Source organism: Apodemus sylvaticus, chromosome 3, assembly GCF_947179515.1.
Source record: "Apodemus sylvaticus chromosome 3, mApoSyl1.1, whole genome shotgun sequence".
In the NCBI taxonomy this organism is placed as follows: domain Eukaryota; kingdom Metazoa; phylum Chordata; class Mammalia; order Rodentia; family Muridae; genus Apodemus; species Apodemus sylvaticus.
In genome coordinates, this window is record NC_067474.1 from 115,065,006 (window position 1) to 115,086,170 (window position 21,165).

General features: G+C 41.9%; 1 protein-coding gene and 1 non-coding gene across 2 annotated transcripts in view; both read left to right on the forward strand.

Moving 5' to 3' along the window:
- Ror1 (receptor tyrosine kinase like orphan receptor 1) overlaps positions 1–21,165 on the forward strand; it is a 350,403-nt gene that overhangs the window by 320,763 nt on the left and 8,475 nt on the right. The window contains exon 8 of the mRNA XM_052176840.1: positions 12,618–12,829. Within this exon, the coding sequence (XP_052032800.1) occupies positions 12,618–12,829 (212 nt within the window). The remainder of the gene's footprint in view (positions 1–12,617; positions 12,830–21,165) is intronic.
- On the forward strand, positions 3,777–3,882 carry LOC127681834 (U6 spliceosomal RNA). Its single transcript, XR_007977194.1, has one exon. It is a non-coding gene; the product is annotated as a U6 spliceosomal RNA (small nuclear RNA).

The window sequence follows — 21,165 nt, forward strand, 5'->3', positions numbered from 1 at the left end:
GGAGCTATTTTGGAGGTGATTTGACTTTAGGGTCCACGCGCAGGTGCACTGGGCTTCCCAGCACAGGGGGTGGGGGGAGCTGGGATATCACAGCTGAGAAAGCCAGAGCCACAGCATTGAGTGGGACCGAGCAAAATGGGCAGTCACAGAAAACAGATAACAGAGTCCTAAGCAGCTGGGTGTCCGAACAGAGGCCACTGCAAGTCAGCCATTCCTCAGAGGCGTTAGAGTTGCAAACCCACTACACGCTTATCAGGGAGCAAGGACAGACAGGGCCCTGGGAGATGCCTAGCACATCTAGAACGAATAAGGCTTCGTGGGATGGCAGCCTGCTGCTGGGTGCACGGGCACGGGCACGGGCACACACTGAAGTGTTCTGAGCAGAAGACAGCTCAGCTGTGCTGAAACAGACAGCTTTCGCAGGAGGAGAGGTGGAGGAGGCACTGGCCTGGGGAGGCAGGCTAAGGGAGTAATGGAAACTGGTGATAATAGGGTCACTGTTTGGTCAGATGTGGAAGACAAGAGAGGACTCAAGGTGACCCCAGAGCTTAGTCAAAGGACTTGTCTGTAGCATACAGCCAGACACTGATAGGTTTGAACCTGAAACCCTTGTCTCTGGCTTGCAGCTCTGACCAAACTCAAGGTTGTGTTCTTCTGATAGACACTCCTCTGGCACTTTCCTAGAAGTCTTATGACAAATACAATTTTAAAAGTATGTAAGAACCACAGTAGGCTCAACCTCTGGACTCTGTCGTGCAGGTTCTAGACCTCGCTGAGAAAGAACACTGCTGTGATCACTCACCCTTTCGAGGTATTGGTCAGTGGTGCTGGAAGGGCATAGTGCATTTCTTTTTTGACATCAATTTGTGGACAGCCTAGTCACAATGTGTCAGACTGGTTAATTCATGTATAAGAACTGTAAATTTAGGTGAACATTAAGTCTAGAGGTGAGACAGTTTCTGCCACTCAGGATTTTTTTTTATTTTATTTTTCTATTTTGATAGAACATGGTACCTTTTGAATTCTTCAGTCTAAGCACATGTGTGCCCATTAAAGGAACAGAAAATCTTTGTCATGACCAGTAAGCTGCTAAGATGCAGTGTTCCCTAGCGTGGAAGTCAGAAGAAAGCCAGCAAATATCAAGGCTTCTCATAGGCCCCTGAGCAGGCCCTCTCTAACAGAATGATTACAAGGAGCCCTACTTTTGTAACAGCTACAGAGCACCCAAAATGTTTATCTTGTATTCTTGCCAAAAAACATACAAGATAAATGAGAATTCTCCAATACTATCCCCCCCCACTCTGTCCCCGACACATACACACACACACACATGCTCTGTCTCCTTTCCTTTTCTGGTGCTCAGCATTGAACCTAGGGCCTCAGACATGTTAGTTAAGCACCACTGATGGGCTGTTCTACCTACAACACTCCAGTCCCAATTTTCTGCTTGAAAAACCAAGACTCAGAGCAGTGACAGGACCCATCCAAGTTTACCGATTCACAGAAGCCAAGCCTCCCTCCTCTAGGACCAGAGCTCTTTGCTCTACAACAGTGTTTCTCAACCAATTTGGCCACCCAGAGAACACTTGGCAATGTCTGCAGATATTTTGGTTATCACTATGGTCATTGGAGTAGAGAATGGTACTCACATATATTAGGGAGAGGGGAGGGTATGATATAAGATACCCTAAGATACCCAGAATAGACGCATAAAGAATGATATTAATAATGCTAGTGCCAGAGTAAAGAACCTTCTTCTATACTATATAATTATAGAGTATAGAATGACAACATTAAGTAGTAATACATTAACCATTTATTGTCCTTAGAATTAACCAAAAACTATAAGAAGAGTTTGTATACATCACTTTGGGAATAAGTAATTTTATAGCCTCTGAGTAAGAACATGTGTTTAAAAATATTATACACACATGCACACTGAGATTCCAATATGTTAAATACTTTTTCCAATGTCATATAGTTAAAAAGTAGAACCATGTCCCATTTATAGTCAGTCTTCTAGTTTCTGTGACTATATGTATGTATATACTTATATGTGTGAGCATATGTGGAGGTAGATGATGATGATGAAGATTGATTGATTGATTGATTGATAGACAGATGATAAATAGATGATAGGTAGATAGACAGATGATAGATAGATATAGATAGATAGGTAGATAGATAGATAAATAGATAGACGGACAGACAGATAGAGGCAGACAAACAGACAGGTAGCTCAAGAATATCTCTAGGAATGACAAGGTATCTCAGAGGTAAAGGCTCGCTCTTGCCACCAGGTTCCATTCTGGTGGAAGGACTTCTGCAAGTTGTGTTCAGACATCCACATACATGCCATGGTATGTACATGTGCATATACACGTGCCCACACATGCCCACACACGCATAAGAATCAGAAGAATTGCAATATTTTTTTATCTTACAATAAGCTCTATGGTGTGGGCAGATTGAAAATGAGTCATTTTCCTTCTCTGTCTCAAGTAGGATAGAATTTCAAGGGAATGTTCTTGCATTCTCTAGTTTGGTCAACGTTAAGGAAATTTCAAAATTATCATGGGATTTCTCATTTTCCAACTGAAAATTTTTGTTTTAGTTTCAACTAAATCTAAAAGAAATAGCATAAGCTTTAATTTAAAAAAATACACGGACATTTGTTGCACTTTCTAAAATACCAACACTTGGAAGTTTGTTGAGAATTGATTTACCTGTACAGTTTCACTCTAGAATAGAATTTAAAACTAAGTTTGTCCTGACAGAGCGGCTTCGAATTCAGCCTGTGCTGGATTGGATGCATTTTCTAGGCCTTAGAATACACAGAGAATTTCTAGAGGGAGGTTTTTCTTTTTTAAGGATGAAGTCTGAGCAAGACCTCACCTCTCATGCTCCCTGTTTGTCATTCACGTCCCAGGCATTTCTGACATTAGGATTCAGGTGAGGTAGAAACTAATCGGAAACTAAATTGAAAAGGAAACATTGTGACAGTGTTCCTTCCCAGCCTCGCCTGAGCACAGCTTCACTGAGTCTCGGCAACCCTTTGCTGGGTAGTGGTGGCACACACCTTTAATCCCAGCACTTGGGAGGCAGGTGGATTTCTGAGTTTGAGGCCAGCCTGTTCTGCAGAGTGAGTTCCAGGGCAACGAGGTCTGCACAGAGAAACCCTGTCTTGAAAAACCAAAAAAAGAAAGAAAGAAAGAAAGAAAGAAAGAAAGAAAGAAAGAAGGAAGGAAGGAAGGAAGGAAGGAAGGAAGGAAGGAAGGAAGGAAGGAAGGAAGGAAGGAAGGAAGGAAGGGGGAGAGAGAGAGAGAGAGAGAAAGAAAGAAAGAAAGAAAGAAAGAAAGAAAGAAAGAAAGAAAGAAAGAAAGAAAGAAAGAAAGAAAGAAAGAAAGAAAGAAAGAAAGAAAGAAGAAAACAAGAAACATTTCCTATTGGCATGGGTCCAAAGGGTGATGTCTCCTAATGTTTATTTCAAGAGTAGCTATATAATAGGTCAACAACTGGGCATATCATAGGCAAAGTTAAATGTCAACAAGGCCTGGAGAGAGATAGCTCAGCAGTTAAGAACACAGACTACTTACTATAAAGGATCCTAGTTCAGTTCCTAGCACCGGTGTGGGCTGGCTCACAACCATCTGTAACTCTACCTTCAGGGAATCCGATTCCCTCTCCTAGACTCTGAGGGCACATGCACTCACACATTTACATATGCAGATCTACATATGTGCACAGATCTACTCATAATTAAAAAAATAAAGCTAGCATTCATTTTGCAGCACATATAATAAAATTGTGAAGATACAGAGAAGAATAGCATGACCTCTGAACAAAGATGCCCTGCAAATCTGTGAAGCATCAAATATTTAAAACCACTACCTAACAACAGTAACCTAGCCTTAAACTAAGCCACCGCTGTCACTACCAACACTAAAACCTACCTTATTTTATGGCTAAAAATATAACATGACTGAGCAAGGTTTTTTTTGGGGGGGGGCACTAATTTTTGCTTCTTTGTTGAAAATACAGAAAGACTGGAAACTCAAGTACGCTTTAGAAATCTACAGCAGTAAAATAGCTCTTCTAGAATGCCACAGACTACAGAAGATTTGTCTCCATCCCTTGCTACCCTCCAGCTCGCTGTAATGTTCAATTTTGGTTTAAAGAAATGGCTGAGTGACAAATTGCCTCACAACAGGTCTTATATGAAATACGGGAGAAGGCTGCTGACAGAGTGAGTTAAAAACTGCAGTGTTCGCAATCTGGAAAACATCTGCCCTGCCTAGAGTGGTAAACTACCCCACTGTCAAAAATGGCCTGTGACAAAGCAGAACCCAAGGGGGGTGTTTGTGAGGTTGATGGGACAAGTCAAGGCTATTCAAGTACAGAACCCAACAGCATACCCTTTGGCAAATTGTTGCAAGCCAAGGTGCTAAAAGGAAAGACAAAAGCAATGGGCCAGGTACAATGACTCCAAATGCAGCCGCCTGGCTCACTGCTTTTGTCAGTGGGTGCGGGCAAAAGCTGAGCTGCTGCTAAGGATCCAGGCTTTGTAGAGGTGAGACCTTTATATAAGGAGAAACAGATAACACGGGTAGGTTTGATGCAGTCAAAGAAAGGGTAGGTAAGGCTTGAGCATGGAAACACTAACACAAGCAGGACACTGCTCCCCCCAAATGGCAAGCCACTACCCACCTCAGCCAATAGAGGGCTCAACTAGTGGAGAATGGAGAAAGAAGCAAGGGAACAAACAGCTACAGGGAAAGGCTAGAACTTTCTGAAGGGCACTCTAAGAGTAGCCCCTACTACTCTACTCCAGAGTTGAGCAGAAGACTATGCCTATGATATGCCCAGTTGCTGACCTATTGTATAGCTGCTCTTGAAATAAACGTTGGAAAAATCATCCTTTGGACCCATGCCAATAGGAAATGTTTCTTATTTTCTTTCTTTCTTTCCTTTCTTTCTTTCTTTCTTTCTTTCTTTCTTTCTTTCTTTCTTTCTTTCTTTCTTTTGTTCTTTGTTTCTTTCTTTCTTTCTTTTCTTCTTTCTTTATTTTGTTCTTTCTTTCTTACTACTTCTTTCTTTCTTTCTTTCTTTCTTTCTTTCTTTCTTTCTTTCTTTCTTCCTTTTTTTCTTTAGTTTTTCAAGGCAGAGTTTCTCTGTATAGACCTGGTCGTCTATAGACCAGGCTGGCTTCAAACCAGAAATCCACCTGCCTCCCAAGTGCTGGGATTAAAAGCATGCACAACCACTACCCAGCACCAATAGGAAATGTTCATTGCCTATTTTATTTTATTTATTATTTTATTTTTACTTTTTGTGCATTGGAGGTTTTCCTGCATATATTTTCTGTGTGAGGGTGTCAGGTTCCTTGGAACTGGAGTTGCAGACAGTTGTGAGCTGCCATGTGGGTGCCAAGAATTGAACCCAGGTCTTCTGGCAGCAGCCCAGGCTCCTGACAACTAAGTCATCTCTTCAGGCTTTCGTTGAGTCTTTTTGATGACAGAATTCTGATATTCCACAGTGATGGTTGCTATTGAGTTGGTAGCCATCATTCATGCTTTGCACAGGAAACAAATAGCACAGACAGGCTAAGGGGAGTTTGGGTAATTGTTTAAACAGGTGTGTTATCAAGAACATGGAGCCAGGGAGGAAAGAAACTTGTCTCCTGCGTGTTCTCCCTACATCCATCCACTGCTGTTCTCTCCAACTAGCTGTGGAAGCCAAATATCAGGGCTCCCCATTGATAGTGCCCACAGAAGTCATCTTCAGCGTGAGACTGGACAGAAAAAGACTAACTGTGGATCTGGTGGTGCGAGGACACTTGGGATTTATTGACTTGGCATTGCTTTGTAGGAGTCAGGAGTTTGGTGGGGCCCTGGATAAGTTCCGTTGACTCAAATTTATAAAATCAGACAACCTTGAAAGGACCATGAGACTCAGCGGCCTCTGTGTAAACACTGCCAGGGACCTCCAGTGATGAAGTACTTGCTCTATTCTGAAATGGGGTGGTTTCTAGAACTCCCAGGCCTGCCTCTATAACACAGAAACCAAAACTGGTGAGCCAAGGGTCCTGTGCAGAGTCGGAGCACTTGCCAAGCATGCACAGTCCCCTAGATCCACCTCGGCACTACAGATTTGAAATGTCCCATCCTCACCTGGCTTTCTCTTAGCCTAAATGACACATAGCTCATCCTTTTCCTTATCTATGCTTTGCCTCTGTATGTCTTTCACTTTCTCAAAATAGGAGACTCCTCTTTAGAGTAGAAGCTATCACGTAGTGTTTTGTAGCCGGGGTGAGGAGGAGTGGTCCATGACAAGCTTAGTTTTCTTCTGAGTGTTGACGTGGAAGCTGCCCTGGGGTTGGCTGGATGGCCACGTGTGATGTTCGTAGGGCAATTTCACCATGCTGTGTGTGCTCCACCTGGACCAGGAACTTGCCAGCGAGATGTATTAACATTCTCTAAGGGGAAGGGAATGAGTTATATCACTGTTTGGACTTTGTAAATCATAAAATGTATGAGCAAGGTCTTTCCTTCAGCCAAAATGCAAATTCTAGTATTTATCTATAAATTTCAACTGATGGTTTGATTCTAGTCCCTAGGCTCAGCCCCCTTCAAGATGGAGAAGGAAACCATCACTGATAAGTGAGCAGGTAGTTCCTCTAAAGTGTAGCCCCTTTGCTGTTTAATGGTATTGATTAAAAGTATATGGCAAATGACCCAGGGATGCTACCCACCCCCCTTGTCACCCACAAGAATGGCAGGTATCAGCCAAGATGCTTGCTTAGATATGTTGCTGGAATTTGAATGTACTGGATTTACTACTCTCTAATAGGTCTATCAAAAGTGAAAGAGATTTAACTTTTAAAACCTAGTCAATGTTTCCACCCAAGAAGACCGTGAGCAAAGGACTCAAATATACCTTTCTCCAAAGATCTTCCAATGGCTAACAGACATATGACAAGATGCTCATGGTCCTATTAAGATGGCAATGATTCTTCACATTGATTCCCCTCAAATCAATAACAAGGATGAGTGGAAAATGGAGGAATTAGAATTGCTGGACAGTATTGGTGGAAATGCAAAATGAACAACTGCTGTGTAGAAAAAATAGAGGTCTTTTTTTTTTAAATAAAACCAGCATTCATATGTAATCCACCAGTCTGATTTTTAGGTACTTATTCAAAAGAATTGAAGCCAGAATCTCAAAAAGGTATTTAAACACTCATGTTCATTACAGCAACCCAAACATTCATGAATGAATGATGTTTGGCTAGTTTTATGTCAATTTGACACAAGTTAGAGACATTTGGAAGAGGAAAACCTCAATTGAGAAAATATCACCACCAGATTGGCCTATAGTGTTTTTCTGATTGACAGTTGATGACTGATGTGGGAGGGCTCAGCTCCCTGTGTATGATGCCATCCATAGGCTAGTAGTCCTGGGTACTATAAAATCCCAGGCTGAGCAAATCATGAGCAAGCAGATAAGTAGTTTTCTCCCTTGGACTCTGCATCAGCTCCTGCCTGACTTCTCAGGGTAACTATCTACAGGCTGTAAGATGAATTAAGTTCTTTCCTCCCCAAGTTGCTATGGCCCTAGTGTTTTATCACAGCAATTGAAACCCTAAGACTGTCTAAGTACATGCATGCTATAGAATATTGTTCAGTTATAAAGAGAAGGAATTTCTATTATATGGTACAACATGATAAACTATGATGACATTATTCAAAGATAAGAGAGCCACAAAATAAGTGCTGTATATGATCCCATCTACGTGAGACTGGAAAATAGCCAAATTTGTCAAAACAGAAAGTAGGAAGGGGATTGCCAAGGTACAGTTGGGGCAAGGAACAGGAATGGGTAGAAGTTTTAATTTTGCAAAATAAAAATGTTCTCAATGCAATTTGCCTGATAATACATTTATCTTCATTAAGCTATATGCTTAAACATGGGCAGTTTCAATATTTTTTTTAATTTGGAAATCTTTTCCTTATTAAGAAAGAGTGCCCTGTTGTTTTTGTTTGTATGTTTGTTTTTCCTTTTTACAGGAGGAGAGAATGGAGCCCCGAGCTTAGCTTTAGTAAATTTGTACAGATTCCAGTTACTAAGATTTCCTCCAACTGCTCACAAATGGGCTGCATTCCCTTGGTTTAACTAAGACATTGACTGCAGAGGAATCAGCTTTGTCCTTGATAGGAACTATTCCACTTCTTAGCACAGGATTCATCTGATAATAAATAGTATGTTCTGGGTGTTTCTAGCCTCAAGTGAGGGGCTTAAATGCTGGGCATGCCTGCCAATTGAAGACCTAATTATGGATCCTTTTCCCTTGGCTTCTAGGTCTATATTAAAATTATCACCAATGCAGCTATCTGCATGTTACATACCTACTTAGTCCATAGTTTTCAGATACATGGTAGTGATCCTTGTTTTCTATCGCTTTTAAAACTTTTTTGGAGGACTTGTTAAGACTCATTTCATTTCCTTTGAATTCTAAGGTTCTATATAATTTCCTTCTACCTTTGCTGTTTAAAAATCAATGCATTTATTTTAACTCAAAGGTTACATTTCAGATGATAATTTCACTCTACAAAAGTCTCTCTTAAATAAGAAATCATGTTTACCTTGCTTTAAGCACCCAGGTTTTGAAAAAGGGAGTATTTTCTCCATTATATTTAGTTACTAATCAAAGTATTGAATAGCACTGTGAAAATTAAATAGGGATGTCAGGTGTGTGATACCAAGCTTTTGGGTTTTTTGTTTGTTTGTTTTAAAGAAAATTAACCATGTGATCTTGACTATATTACTGGTTCCAAAAATTCCCAAGTACTCAACACAAAGTAAAAAGTACATTTAATTGTTAAAGTTATCCTAAAGTTTTAAAAAATCTTCACCATTTTAATTTCTAGCTAATTTCTCTAGAGTGCATTTGAGGGGTCAAGTGAACTGTAAGAACAATGGCCTTTGTTCCAGTGTGCTGCACATGTTTGTGCCTAGTATGATCTCCGTGGATAGGAATCCTCATTGATAGGCAATCTGGGCATCCAAATGATGACATTGACCCATCTGGTACTGTGGGTAACTGTGTCTTAATATAGGAAGCACGGCAGTGTTGGTGGCAGAGGACTCTGCTACGGTCTAGCTTTTGTTTATCATTTATCTTTGCTCAGCTTCAAGGTCCATGATGACCTCGATGATGACAAAGACAGTATTCAATGTGTAAATTAAAGTCATGCTAAAGTCCCAGAACCCAGAAGGTTTAAGAAAAAGGACCAATTTCCTCCATTCTCTTGACTCCAAAGACATACCCTGGCACAGTTGCGCACACACACACACACACACACACACACACACACTATACAAGAATTTTTACATGTAATTCCAAGGTAGTAGTTAGTTTTATAATTTTTTTCACAAAGGCTGCTGTTCTGTAGAGCATCTTTTTTTAAGGTGTATTGTTGTTGTTTCTGCTGCTGTTGCTGCTGCTGCTGCTGCTGCTGCTGCTGCTGCAGAGACTGGATCTCCTTCTAGCCAAGAGCATATAGTGGCAATCAGGGAGGAATAGCTTTGAAGTTTTGGGGTACTCTGAGCCTGTCTTCCCTCTCTCCCAACATGACCACCTATTGTCCCTTGGGACTATTGCACTTGGCAAGAAGACTTTGCCTGCTGTGCTCCCTGGATCATCTGTGTGAGCAGAGGAGCCAAGTCTGGCCCTGTTGAGAGGATTTAGCCTCTTGAAGCTTATTCTCCAGCAGACCCACAGGAGCATTTTTCCCAGACCGCCCATTTACAATAAAAGGCCTTCCTTCCATGCCTAATCTGATAGAGAATGAATGCAGAATAGATTCCTTTGTTGGCAGACAGGTGAGTCTCTACTTTCTCTGGTTGCTAAAATGCTAGGCTGGAGAAATAACTAGCATTACATTAGTAGTAAATTAGCCTCATTCCTTTTGTTATCGTTACGCTCATAATGATTTCACAGAAAATCCAAGAATAACAGCAGGGATCACCCGCTCACACAGAGAAATTCTATAATGTTAATAATATAGCATCCAACAACCAAATAGCAATTTTCAATTATCCAGGGTTCTTTCATGAACCTGATCCCATTTGAGTCTCACATGAACCAAATAAGATTGGAAGACTAGCTATTATTATACCTGTTTAATACAGGAAGAGGTGGAGATCAGAGAGGAGGATTCTTGCTTAAGGTTATTTGGACTTTCCAGCTCCAAATGTTTATCCCACAATCCTCTTGTCTCTAAGGGAAAACACTTGGGTTGCAACAGGCATTAGACCAGGTACTTCCCATCTGGCTATGTTTATAGCAACCTATAAAATCTATAGGGTTTTTTTTTTGTTTGTTTGTTTTGCATAGCTTGACATATACATAGCCTGGTTAAGCTGGCTCAACCTGACCTCGATGATGACAAGGACAGTATTTAGAAGTATCTGACCTTAAAAATATATGCTTTCTTTACTCTGCCAAGTTGCCTCTAACCTGTGTGTGCATGGTGTGTGTATATATGTGCTCACATTAGACCCCGTGGTGTGTATCCCTCCATGCTTCTATCCCCAGACATACAAACACAATCACCATTATAGAAGATGATAGTGTTAACGTGACTCCCAGTGGTTCCACGGTTTGCTATTTGCACATCATAGTGGAAGGTGTGGAGCTTAGAACTTTGATGTCACACTCCCTACTTTGCAAGTTGCCCACATGGCTCCCACCATGAGAACATTAGGTGCGCACAATCAAGCATTCAACCACTGGTAGCAGGGCGTCATGCTAGATCTGAGGGCATGGAATAATTGTTATCTGGAGGCACCCAGCCTCTGACCTGCCAGCTGTATAGCCTAGGGCTAGCAAGTAGCTTAGCTATTCTGGCCTTTGGATTCTTCACTGTAAAAATAGGGGTATGCCTGTTGCTTTTCCCATGGAGTTGGTTGTCACCATAAAATGAGTTCATTTTGAGAAGTCCCAAGTTCATCATAATGGTTATAGGAAGCATGACTTATACCAGTAGAAAAATAAATACAGTAAAAATGCTATTTTTATTGTGCTCAATAGCCAGATATATATCCTTCCCCAGGCCTCCGGGAATGTTAACATAAAGTGAATGTTCTCAAAATCCAGTTGAAGGGTCTCCTTCCTAAGGTCACATGATAAACGTATTTGAGAAGAAGGTTCAGTATTGTGGCATCTCACCAAGGAGTTCCCAAAGAAAGTGAAAAAGTAAAGACTATTTCCCAGAGGCCTCTTTGTTTAAAGGGACCCTCTTGGGGTCCTATTGTCATTTTGCTTATACTTCCGCATCTGCATTTACAACAATGTATTATAATAACACTGTCTCTATTTTCTTATAAGACTGTGAAATTCTTAAACACGGAGGGCATGTAGTAATTCATCCTACATTAGTCTCAAGACCAGCTCTTGGCGCACAGTGGCTTCCACTTGTTGAAGGAGTAGAAGGATAGCTGATGGAAGCATGTTGGTTCTTACACAGAGGAGATACGCTTCTCTGAATTTTGTGTCAGTCAGAATGTTCACACTTTGGGTTTTGCTAAAGAAAGAGAGCTGATCTTGGTGGCCAGGGTATGTCATTATTGTAACCCTTCTAATTATCATCCCATAATTCGTGTGTTTATTTTACCAGACAAATAATTCATTAGTGATGACATATGCCCAAAGCTTTTAGCTTTACTGGTCAGGTTCAAATTAATAAAAAGAAAGGCATACCTCATATCCTTCTATATACATTAAATTCTTTGCCAAGCAATAGTAAAATGGATGTATACGATTTCAAAAATATACTTCAAAGTGTTAGCACTTGCAGTTACTGGGATCATATGAAACCATTCAAGACAAATTCTGGGGTTTCAAAACGTGTCAAGTTATACAGCACTTCTGTGTTGGAGGGACTTGTGCACACCCTCCAGGACACTCACATCCTTCTGGATGAGAGAAAGTGAGACCCGGATTGCCAAATGATTAGCTTCAGTCGCGCAGCTTGCCAGACCCTGAAGCCAGCCTGCCGACCAGCCCTCACATTCTCAAGTACCTTCCGAGGCAGGGACCAGGATTCTGCACTCATGTTGATCCTGGAAGATTCAGGGCCAGCCCTGTATATCCCTAATACCCAAGGCAGGGGCACCTTGAAACTCAGAAGCACCACTCTGTGGTCCTTGATCTGGGCTAACAGCCAATGGAGAAGAGCCTTGTGGTCTGCATTACAGCTTCATATGCACAGTATATACACACAGACACAGTAAGCTCATGTGTCATTTGACTTCTAAGGTGTGAGAGAAATGCAGGTCAGCTGCTGGAGAGGGGTAGTATCAGAGGTCCCCTCACGCATTCAGAACCTTCATACTGTCCCTCTGTGATTTTCAAACATTTTGAACTTTAAACTTTTAAACTTCAGTAAACTACGTTGAGGGTTTGATAGAAACAAATCATAGTAAGTATTAGATTCTTTTTCTCTCACTGTGAATTTGTGTATATAGAATAAATCTTTTAAACTTTGCAATGTAATATTATACATTTTTTTTTGTTTTAACCAATATAACACTTGCCTTTTTTTTTCTGTACCCAGATTCCAAAGATTCCAAAGAGAAGAATAAAATGGAAATCTTGTACATTCTGGTGCCAAGTGTGGCCATTCCCCTGGCTGTTGCCTTCCTCTTCTTCTTCATCTGTGTGTGCCGCAATAACCAGAAGTCTTCGTCACCTCCAGTCCAGAGGCAGCCAAAGCCCGTCAGAGGACAAAATGTAGAGATGTCCATGCTGAATGCATACAAGCCCAAGGTAAGATGGGTGGCAGGCGTCAGGGGAGAGTGACCTGCTGCAACCCTCCCCTCCCGCCAAAGGAGAGACACAGGCCGAGTTCAGCAAACACGAAGGAGAACCCTGTAACTCTGCCTTTGCCAGGGGCAGCTCAGGAGTGTGGGGCAAGCCAGACCACAACCCTACACTGGAGCCAACTGGCCAGAAGGGCTCTCTGCCAGGCCCACATGGCTCAGAGTGTGAGCTGGTTTTCAAATTCAAAGGCAGGAATTCCATGCTCTTTTAACCAAAGTGAAAGAAAAAAGAGATCTAACATTGTTTACAAACTTGCCTGTTTTATGGTACATGGAATGAATATAGAAATCTGTTATACTATACTATATAATTTTGAATGATTATGATGGTAAATTATATGTCATGTACTTTTTACTATGATTTTTTTTAAAGAAATCTTTTTAATGCCCAATTTAAATCTATTTCCCTTTGCTTAAAGCATCTTTTAATAGAAATGTTTTCCTCCTGGCCCTCTTTAAAGTTGTTCTATGATAGTCCACCTGAGCCTTCCCCTCTCTGATAGGTTACCCCTCCCCCTTCTTGTCCTTTTTCCAACACATCTTTCAACTTGTAGGCTGCTCGAGGTCCTGGTGAGCATTCCAGGGTAGACTTTGCTCTGGATATAGCTGCTATTCTAGCTCCTGCACTGTGGTCCAGAAGCACTCCCTCTCAAGAAAGCCAATGTCTCAGTCCCAGGCCTTCCACAAAGACGCATTTCAACAGTTTAGTGTTCCTGCTTCCAAATGCTAGCTTTTCCTCTTGTTCCAACTCCAGAGGACCATGCATGCGACTGCTGTTTGGCTCCTCCCTGAGTGAAGGACCACATTATTCTCTTGACCTTGATAATAAACTTTTAGGAAACCCAATGTCTTCACACTCACATTAATTCATCTTCTGGCTTATTAAGTATAGTAGAATTATGGAGACTATCACATCTCATATTATTTATTTTATTTTGCTTCCTGTTGCAAGGATTTTGTTTTTGAAAAAAGTCTTCAAAACACATTTGCAGTTCCAAAGTCATATTTGTTGGTTTTTAGGTTCTTTAAATGAGAAAAATTCACTTTCAAACATTGTTTCTTAAGCCAAACCACTGCTTACTAGTTAAGTGTACCACTTAGTTTTTTTAAAGTTCTTTTCCTTTTTAAAATCAATAGTAGACTGATTTTTTCATTAATATTTATTTATTTATTTATTTATTTATTTATTTATTTATTTATTTATTTATTCACTCTTACATCCTGATGTCAGTCCCTCTCCCTCCTTACCCCCAGTCCCACCCTTACAAATCCCTCCCCCAGTTACCCTTACCCCTTTCCTCAGAGAAGGAGAAGTCCCTCTTAGGTACCACCCTGCTCTGGGACATCCATGAGCAGCAGGACTAGGTACATCCTCTCCCACTGATGCCCAAATAGGCAGTCCTGTTAGGGGAAGGGAATCCAATGGCAGGCAACAGAGTCAGAGACAGCCTCTCTTGGTTGTTAGGTGATCCACATGAAGACCAAACTATGAATAAGACCTGGGTCCAGCCCCTGCATGTTCTTTAGTTGATGGTTCAGTCTCTGAAAACCCCCATGGTCCCAGGTTAGTTGATTCTGTAGGATTTCTTGTGGCATCCTTGACACCTCTGGTTTGTTCAATTCTATCTGCATTTCTTCCATAAGACTCCCTGAGCTCTCCCTGATGTTTGGTTGTGGGTGTCTGTGTTTCTATCTGCTGCTGCACAAAGCCTCTCAGGAGATGGTCATTCTAGGTTCCTATCTGCAAGCATAGCAGAGTATCATTAATAGTGTCATTATTAATGACATGGGCTGGGTCTCAAGTCAGGCCAGTCATTGGTTGGCTGTTCCCTAACTCTCTGCTCCATCTTTATCCCTGCACATCTTGTAGGCAGGACAAATTTCAGGTTGAAGGTTTTGTAGGTGGGTTAATGTCCCCTCCCTTCTCTGGAAGTCTTGCCTGACTACAGGAGGTAGCCACTTCAGTCTCCAAATCCTCAGCAGGTGGGAGTCTCAACTAGTCTACTACTGATTTTTAAAAGGAAATATAAACTTAATACTTTAGAGGTCAGTTCATGTCATAGACTCAGGTGGTGAGAATCAAGGTTCGATAATTTTGAAATCCCAGATTCTGGCTGGCTGGTTTGCATGCATTATAGTATTTAATGTCATGCCGTGGTCCATTTTTATTTAATACTACTACAAGAGTGGAGGAAAGAGAAGGGGCTGGTATTGGTGGACATCCTCAGAGGGATGGTGGGCTTTGCAGTACTTTTATATGTGAAGATTCCCATGCAACAGCTGTTGTTCTGGGGGTTTCTTTCCCATCGTTTCCATGTCAGTCAATTAGTTGGTTGCAATGGGCACCGCATGCAGTAGGCACTGTCCTGGGGACACAGTCCTGACTACTGTGCTGGAATCCATGGGAAAGTGGCTTCTGTTCAGAAAATAAATATATCCGTTTTATAGATTAGCTTGCTCATCACCTTAATTCCGTTCTTAGTGGAGACTTGCTTATATTGCACAGTCTCTAAGGAGCAAGAATCTCTGAATTAAGAGTTTTTTCAAATAAAGAATTTAGAGGCTTCTGTGGCATGAACAGAGAATGTTAGTATATAGAGATTGCCACAAATCACCAAAAATGTATGTTCTGGGTGACGGAACTAGGCGGTGAATCCCAACAAAACCACACCATCCAACAGGTCTCATGGGAGATTTATTAAAGGGAAAGGAAATGGAGCTTTTAAATTGAGTTGTGGCACATACACAAAAGGACATGGGAGAATGTGTAACCTCTAGGCAGCTAGTGATGATGGGTCATGTTTTCACTGCGTCCCTCTGGAACTGGCTAGGAAGATGCCTGATTGCTGACATTGTTGTGAGGGTCCCTTTCAGCTGTCTGTGGGTGACTGATTGCTAACACTAGGAGCTTTTATTTCCATGACATTTGATCTTAATAGGTATCACGTAAATTAGATACTATTATGCTATTGTATAAGTACAGTGAAGCATCACGGTCAGGATCAAAGGCTCAATAATCTGTGGGTATAAAATGTGAATAGAAGGTTTTCCAACTCTAAACACTTGGTCTTAGCAACTCATAAAGTTTTTGCAAAGTAATTTTTTCATATGGGAAGGAGGGAGCAGTGGATACGCTTGGCCAGTCTATGCTGGGGAGCCAGAGGCACCCCTGGCTTCTCAGAATGCTTGAAGTGGCCAGAGTTAAAAGTTATATAACCCAGCGCCGGGAGGAATATGTAGAATGTGGCCAGAGTAATAACCCTTCTCTGCCCTCCATGATCAAAGAGACAAATGTAAGAGATATTGGCATAGGGCTGATGGGCAGACATTGTTCTCATCGTGTCTGACTAATTTTGATGTGTTCCTTGCAAAACTTCCCAGTGTGGGGATGTCTTCAATATGGGATTTGGAATTTAGCCACCAAATGGTTCATAAACTCTTCCGAACCAAGCCAGGAAGTAGGGTTAGCTCAAGTACTTGACTGTGTTGGGGGAGGGGGAAAGAAGTGACAAAACAAATGCTATCTTTTTCCCCACTTACTGTCCTAAGAGATTTGGCTCTGGGGTTTGAAGTTGTTTGTTTTGGTTCTTACTGAGAGAGCCTATCCTGAAAGAAGCACAAAGGGCTTTGTAGCCCTTCGAGAAAATTCCTAAAGGTAAACAATCTCTAAGACTTCGTTTGAAAGTCACTCCCGCATAAATATCACATGTGCCTTTAAAAATCTAAGAGGAAGGGGCACATATAAGAAAGAAGGGGAAAGTCATGAGACTAAGAACACTAGCGGAGCCAGAGAGGACGTTTGAAGCCAGCAATGAAAAGGGGTTGAGGGGTCAATGCTACCCTGCCCTGGCCTTCTTCAAGTTTTTTCTTGTCCTATTGAAAAAACCAGACCCCCCCCCCCAGCACTTCCCCCTAGGTTTCTTATTTATCTACCTGAATGTACCTTTCAGGGTGGAAACAATCTGTTGCCATCTTTCCTCACTGGTGGAACTGCTGACACTTCTCCTTAGTGTTTGGTTTAAGGAGAGACTTCTCCATGAGATTAGAGACTGACCCCCCTTTCCTGAAGACAGTAAGCAGTCTCAGAAGACTGGCTGTGAGGTGGGCCTGGGCTTCAGAGAGGTAGAATGGGATGCTGAAAAAACAAAAAGGCCTTTGATAGCTCCCAGTTCACCAGAGGCTTAGCAGAGGCATGGGCACGCAGGAGGCAATGGGACATTCTCCCTGAGGCCACCCTCTCATGGTGCAGAGCCTCTAAGAAGCCTCCTAGCCATTTACCGCATTCTCAGCTCTTCAGAGAAAGAAGTAGGCTCTGTCTGGGGGAAGGGCCAGGTTTGTTCATTTTCCTTTTTTTCCACCCCAGCAAAAGATTTCAAGCTGATGAATTTTCTAATGTGTTTTCAAGCATGTTTTTTCAGTATCTATGAATATTATAGTTTAGGGGAGTTCCGGTTGTTTTATTTCTTTGGTTCTTTGGTTTGGTGGAGTACTATAGAAAATGAGGAACCTAGAAAGTGACTTCTCTTCTGATTCTTTCTCTTTGCCTCGACTTCCCTAAACCCTTTCAATCCTCAAACACAGACCATCCACTCTCTATGTGGAGAGAGAGAATCTGTGGACTGTGTTCCTCAGCAGGGACAGAGGACATGCAGCCTCCTCTCCTGCCTGAGGTTAGTTCAGCGGGCAGAGGCTGGGAGGTGGGACCATTTAAGAATAGCACAAGAGGAGGGTTAGGCCTAGGCAGGTTGCAGCCCAAGTCCATGCAGCTCCAGGGGTCAAACTCCTCCAGCTCCTGCCCAGTGGGAGAGCAGGAGCTGCCCAGCTTTCTGAAGCTGGAAGCTGCAGATGAGTTCACACCCCTCACCCTGTCTCTTGCCAGTTGCTCCATTTTTAACTTCCAGGTCACACTTCTGTCTTTGCTCTTCCGCCAAGGTAGTAGCCGGATGTATTGAGATTTATTGTCTATGTATTTGAACCCATCTCTTTTGCTAGTTTTCAAAGCCCTGCTGTGTCCTGGCTGCTGTCTTTGAACACCTGTCCTTTCCGGGTGTCACATCATTTAGCAACAAACTGTTCTTGAAAATTTTCCCAGTCGGGGGTGGGAGATATGGTTCGGCACTTAAGAGTATAGGCTGCTCTTACAGAGGAACTGTTTTCAATTCCCAGCACCTACATGGCGTCTCATAACCACTGGTAACTCCAGTTCTAGGGCATATGATGCCTTTTTCTGGTTCCCATGGACACCAGGTGAGCCCATGGTGCACAGACATGCTTGTGGGCTAAATACCTGCTTGCTTTTTGTTTTGTTTTGTTTTTTGTTTTTTTGTTTTTAAAGAAAAGAGCCTTCTCCACCTAGCCTCCCAAATCTTCCTAGCTCGCCACCCTATTAAGATGGCTTCTGGGTGCCACTGATGGTGTAATTTAACACAGTGTCTCCCTGCCCCCATGCCCCCATCCTCTTGAATGTCACAGAAGCATCCGGCAGTCTTAACCACACCTTAAGATCCTTTCCCCTTGCCTTTTCTCCTGTCTCCTTCCTTTCATTTCCCTTTCTGTTGCTTCTTCACTTTCCTGGGGGAAACATCTCTTTTTTATTTTCTCTATCTCATTCCATTCTCTGGTGGACCTGTAGCTGTCCCTGGATAAAATGACTTACCAACTTGGAAGAACCAGTCTCAAGCTCTAAAGTTCATCCAGCACCCCAGAGTCCCTATCGCCTGTGCCTAACTGCCCTAACCCCCCCTACACACACACACACACACACACACACACACACACCAGTCTCAGTGTGTTGCTAGTAGGTAGTATAATAGTCTTCAAAGAGCTGGGATTTAAGAAGTAGAAAGATTGGATTACAGATCTTGGCTCCGTTATCAACTGGCATGAGATCTTAAACAAATCACTTACTCAACACTTCTCTGAACCTTTATTTTCTCACCTGTGAAGGAAAGATAAAAATAGTACTTAAGAATGTCTTTGACACTTTGAGGTACTGTGCCTGGCACCTTGAGGTAGAAGTAGCTTGAAATTCCTATTATTTTTGGTTCCAGTGATAACTACAAACTTGTCTGAAGCCAGCTGCTCTGAATAGGGCAGTGTAGCTTTAAAGGAAAACAAAAAGATGCAGTGGGCCCTCAGCACAACTGGGAAGAAACAGAGGAAAGAGAATCTGAGTTAAGACAGAGACCTAACTCTTTGGACAGCTGTGGTTTTGCTGTATAAATTCCTGCCTCACTCCCAGAATGCATTAGGGCATCCACCCCCTCATCTCAGCTGGAGAGCCCCATTCAGAAACTGCTTCAGAGGAATGAGCCCCATCAACAGGGTTCATGAAAGGACTGACTGGTGTACTTCATCACTGAGGTGTAGCTGTGGTATTTCCACAGACTTTGCATCACTTCCTCAGGAAGAAACTCTCATTTGAGTCTAAGTTTGGGGGAAAAATAAAAAATGAAGCTTGGGATTAGAATTTTCCCAAAGTCCCACAGTCAGCAGGAAAAGCCAAACCTCCAACCCAGGTCTATATGTGCCTACGGTCCAAAGACTTCCTCTTTTCATCCACTGTCTTAATTTTCACATTTGTTGACACACATGAGCCCATAGGACCACAGAGTGATCAATCTGGTATCAGAATTAGTCACTAGAGATCACTGGAGATGAAAAGCAGGGCCTGCAGAGGTGGCGTGGTAGTTAGGAGTGTGTACTGCTCTTGCTGTAGATAAGTGTTAAGTCCCTTGTACTTACAGTGTGTAGTTCACAGCTTCCTGCAACTCCAATCCAGAGGATTAGACATCCTCTTCTGAACACAAGTACCTGCACTCATGCATATACACAATCCCTATTTTTTAAAAAAGAAAATACTGACATCTATTTGTTGCATTTCTGAGTAGAAAAGAACTTTTACCATGGGCATTATAAAGAAAGTCCCCCAGAATCAATACTGGTAACCACCAAATACTTACATGATAAGACAGTTACACTACAGATAAAAGAAATGATGTTCAAGTTAAGTCCCTTTCAGAGAGATACAGATCAAATGCGGCAAAGTCTGGGCTTAACTCCCACTAGAATTTGATTGCATAAGCCAGAAGCCTCTTAGTTCATCTGTAGTCTTTGAAACTATCCATAATCTTTCCCCAAAGGCTGGGATCTGAGCTTTTAGAATGTAGTCATATCTGTTTTGTGAGTGGAGTCAATTGTTTCACAAACCTAACACTGTTTACCTAAGAACCAAGAAAACACACCGGAAAAGAAGGTAGGCTCTGAAGGGAATCAGAGTACACTTGCTAAGGTACCTCCCATTTAAACGTTCTTCCGGGATCTTGTGCTTATTCAATTAAAGGTGCTACCTCTAGGTTCTGTTCATGTACCAGTAACCAACAGAACACCAATGTATAAGGCTGAGCTCAGAGACCAGAACATTCTTCAGCATTTGTCTATCAGAGTTGTCATAGTTTAAAGATGGAAACCCTTAGAAAAGTGTTCCAAGTTTGAGATCAGATCTACGTGGATTTGAAATTTGATTCCATCATGTAGGAGTTGGGGTAACTGCCGAAAGTCTTACTGTATCATACATGAAATGGAGAAATCCATAGAATGAACCCTAGAGGACTATGATAAGGATTGGATCCAGTTTTAGAAAAAGACTGACTTATAACTGACAAGGAAGCATGGTGGAGTAATTGGCAAAGGACTTCTGAAGTCTGAACTGAGACTCTACTAGCCAGCTACTCCAATTAGCCATTGGAGCCTAATCAGCCATTATTACACTCTTAATGATTAGCACATGACTAGGATTCAGTATATAGCTTGTATAGGCTGAGATTATGACCTTAATGTAGGGCTATGTTTCCTCTCACACAGAAGTTAGTATGTAAACTCTGGCTATTTGAGAGTATTAGTATCTATGTTAACATAGGATTCAGCCTATTAATGTACACTAGATCAGTTATGTGGCAAGATATAACCAGTCAATAAAATGCATCCCAAGTAACTGGGTTTATATTGAAGGCATAGCTCAAGCTATATCAAGAACCTTGAATCTCATTAATACCACAATTCATATTAATACATTATAGTATAGAACATAAACCAAGAGCAGGTCACTGGTCAGTAACTTTCTTCTACCTGGTATTCCAAAGCATCTTTGTATGCACCTTGCTTGGGTCAGAATTGCTCTTAACATGTGCACTGTCTAGGCAGATCTTATGCCTGCTTACTGAAGATGTACTGGTTGGTACCTGAGAGTCAGAAAGGAATCTGTCTTCAAGGCAGGGAGATCTC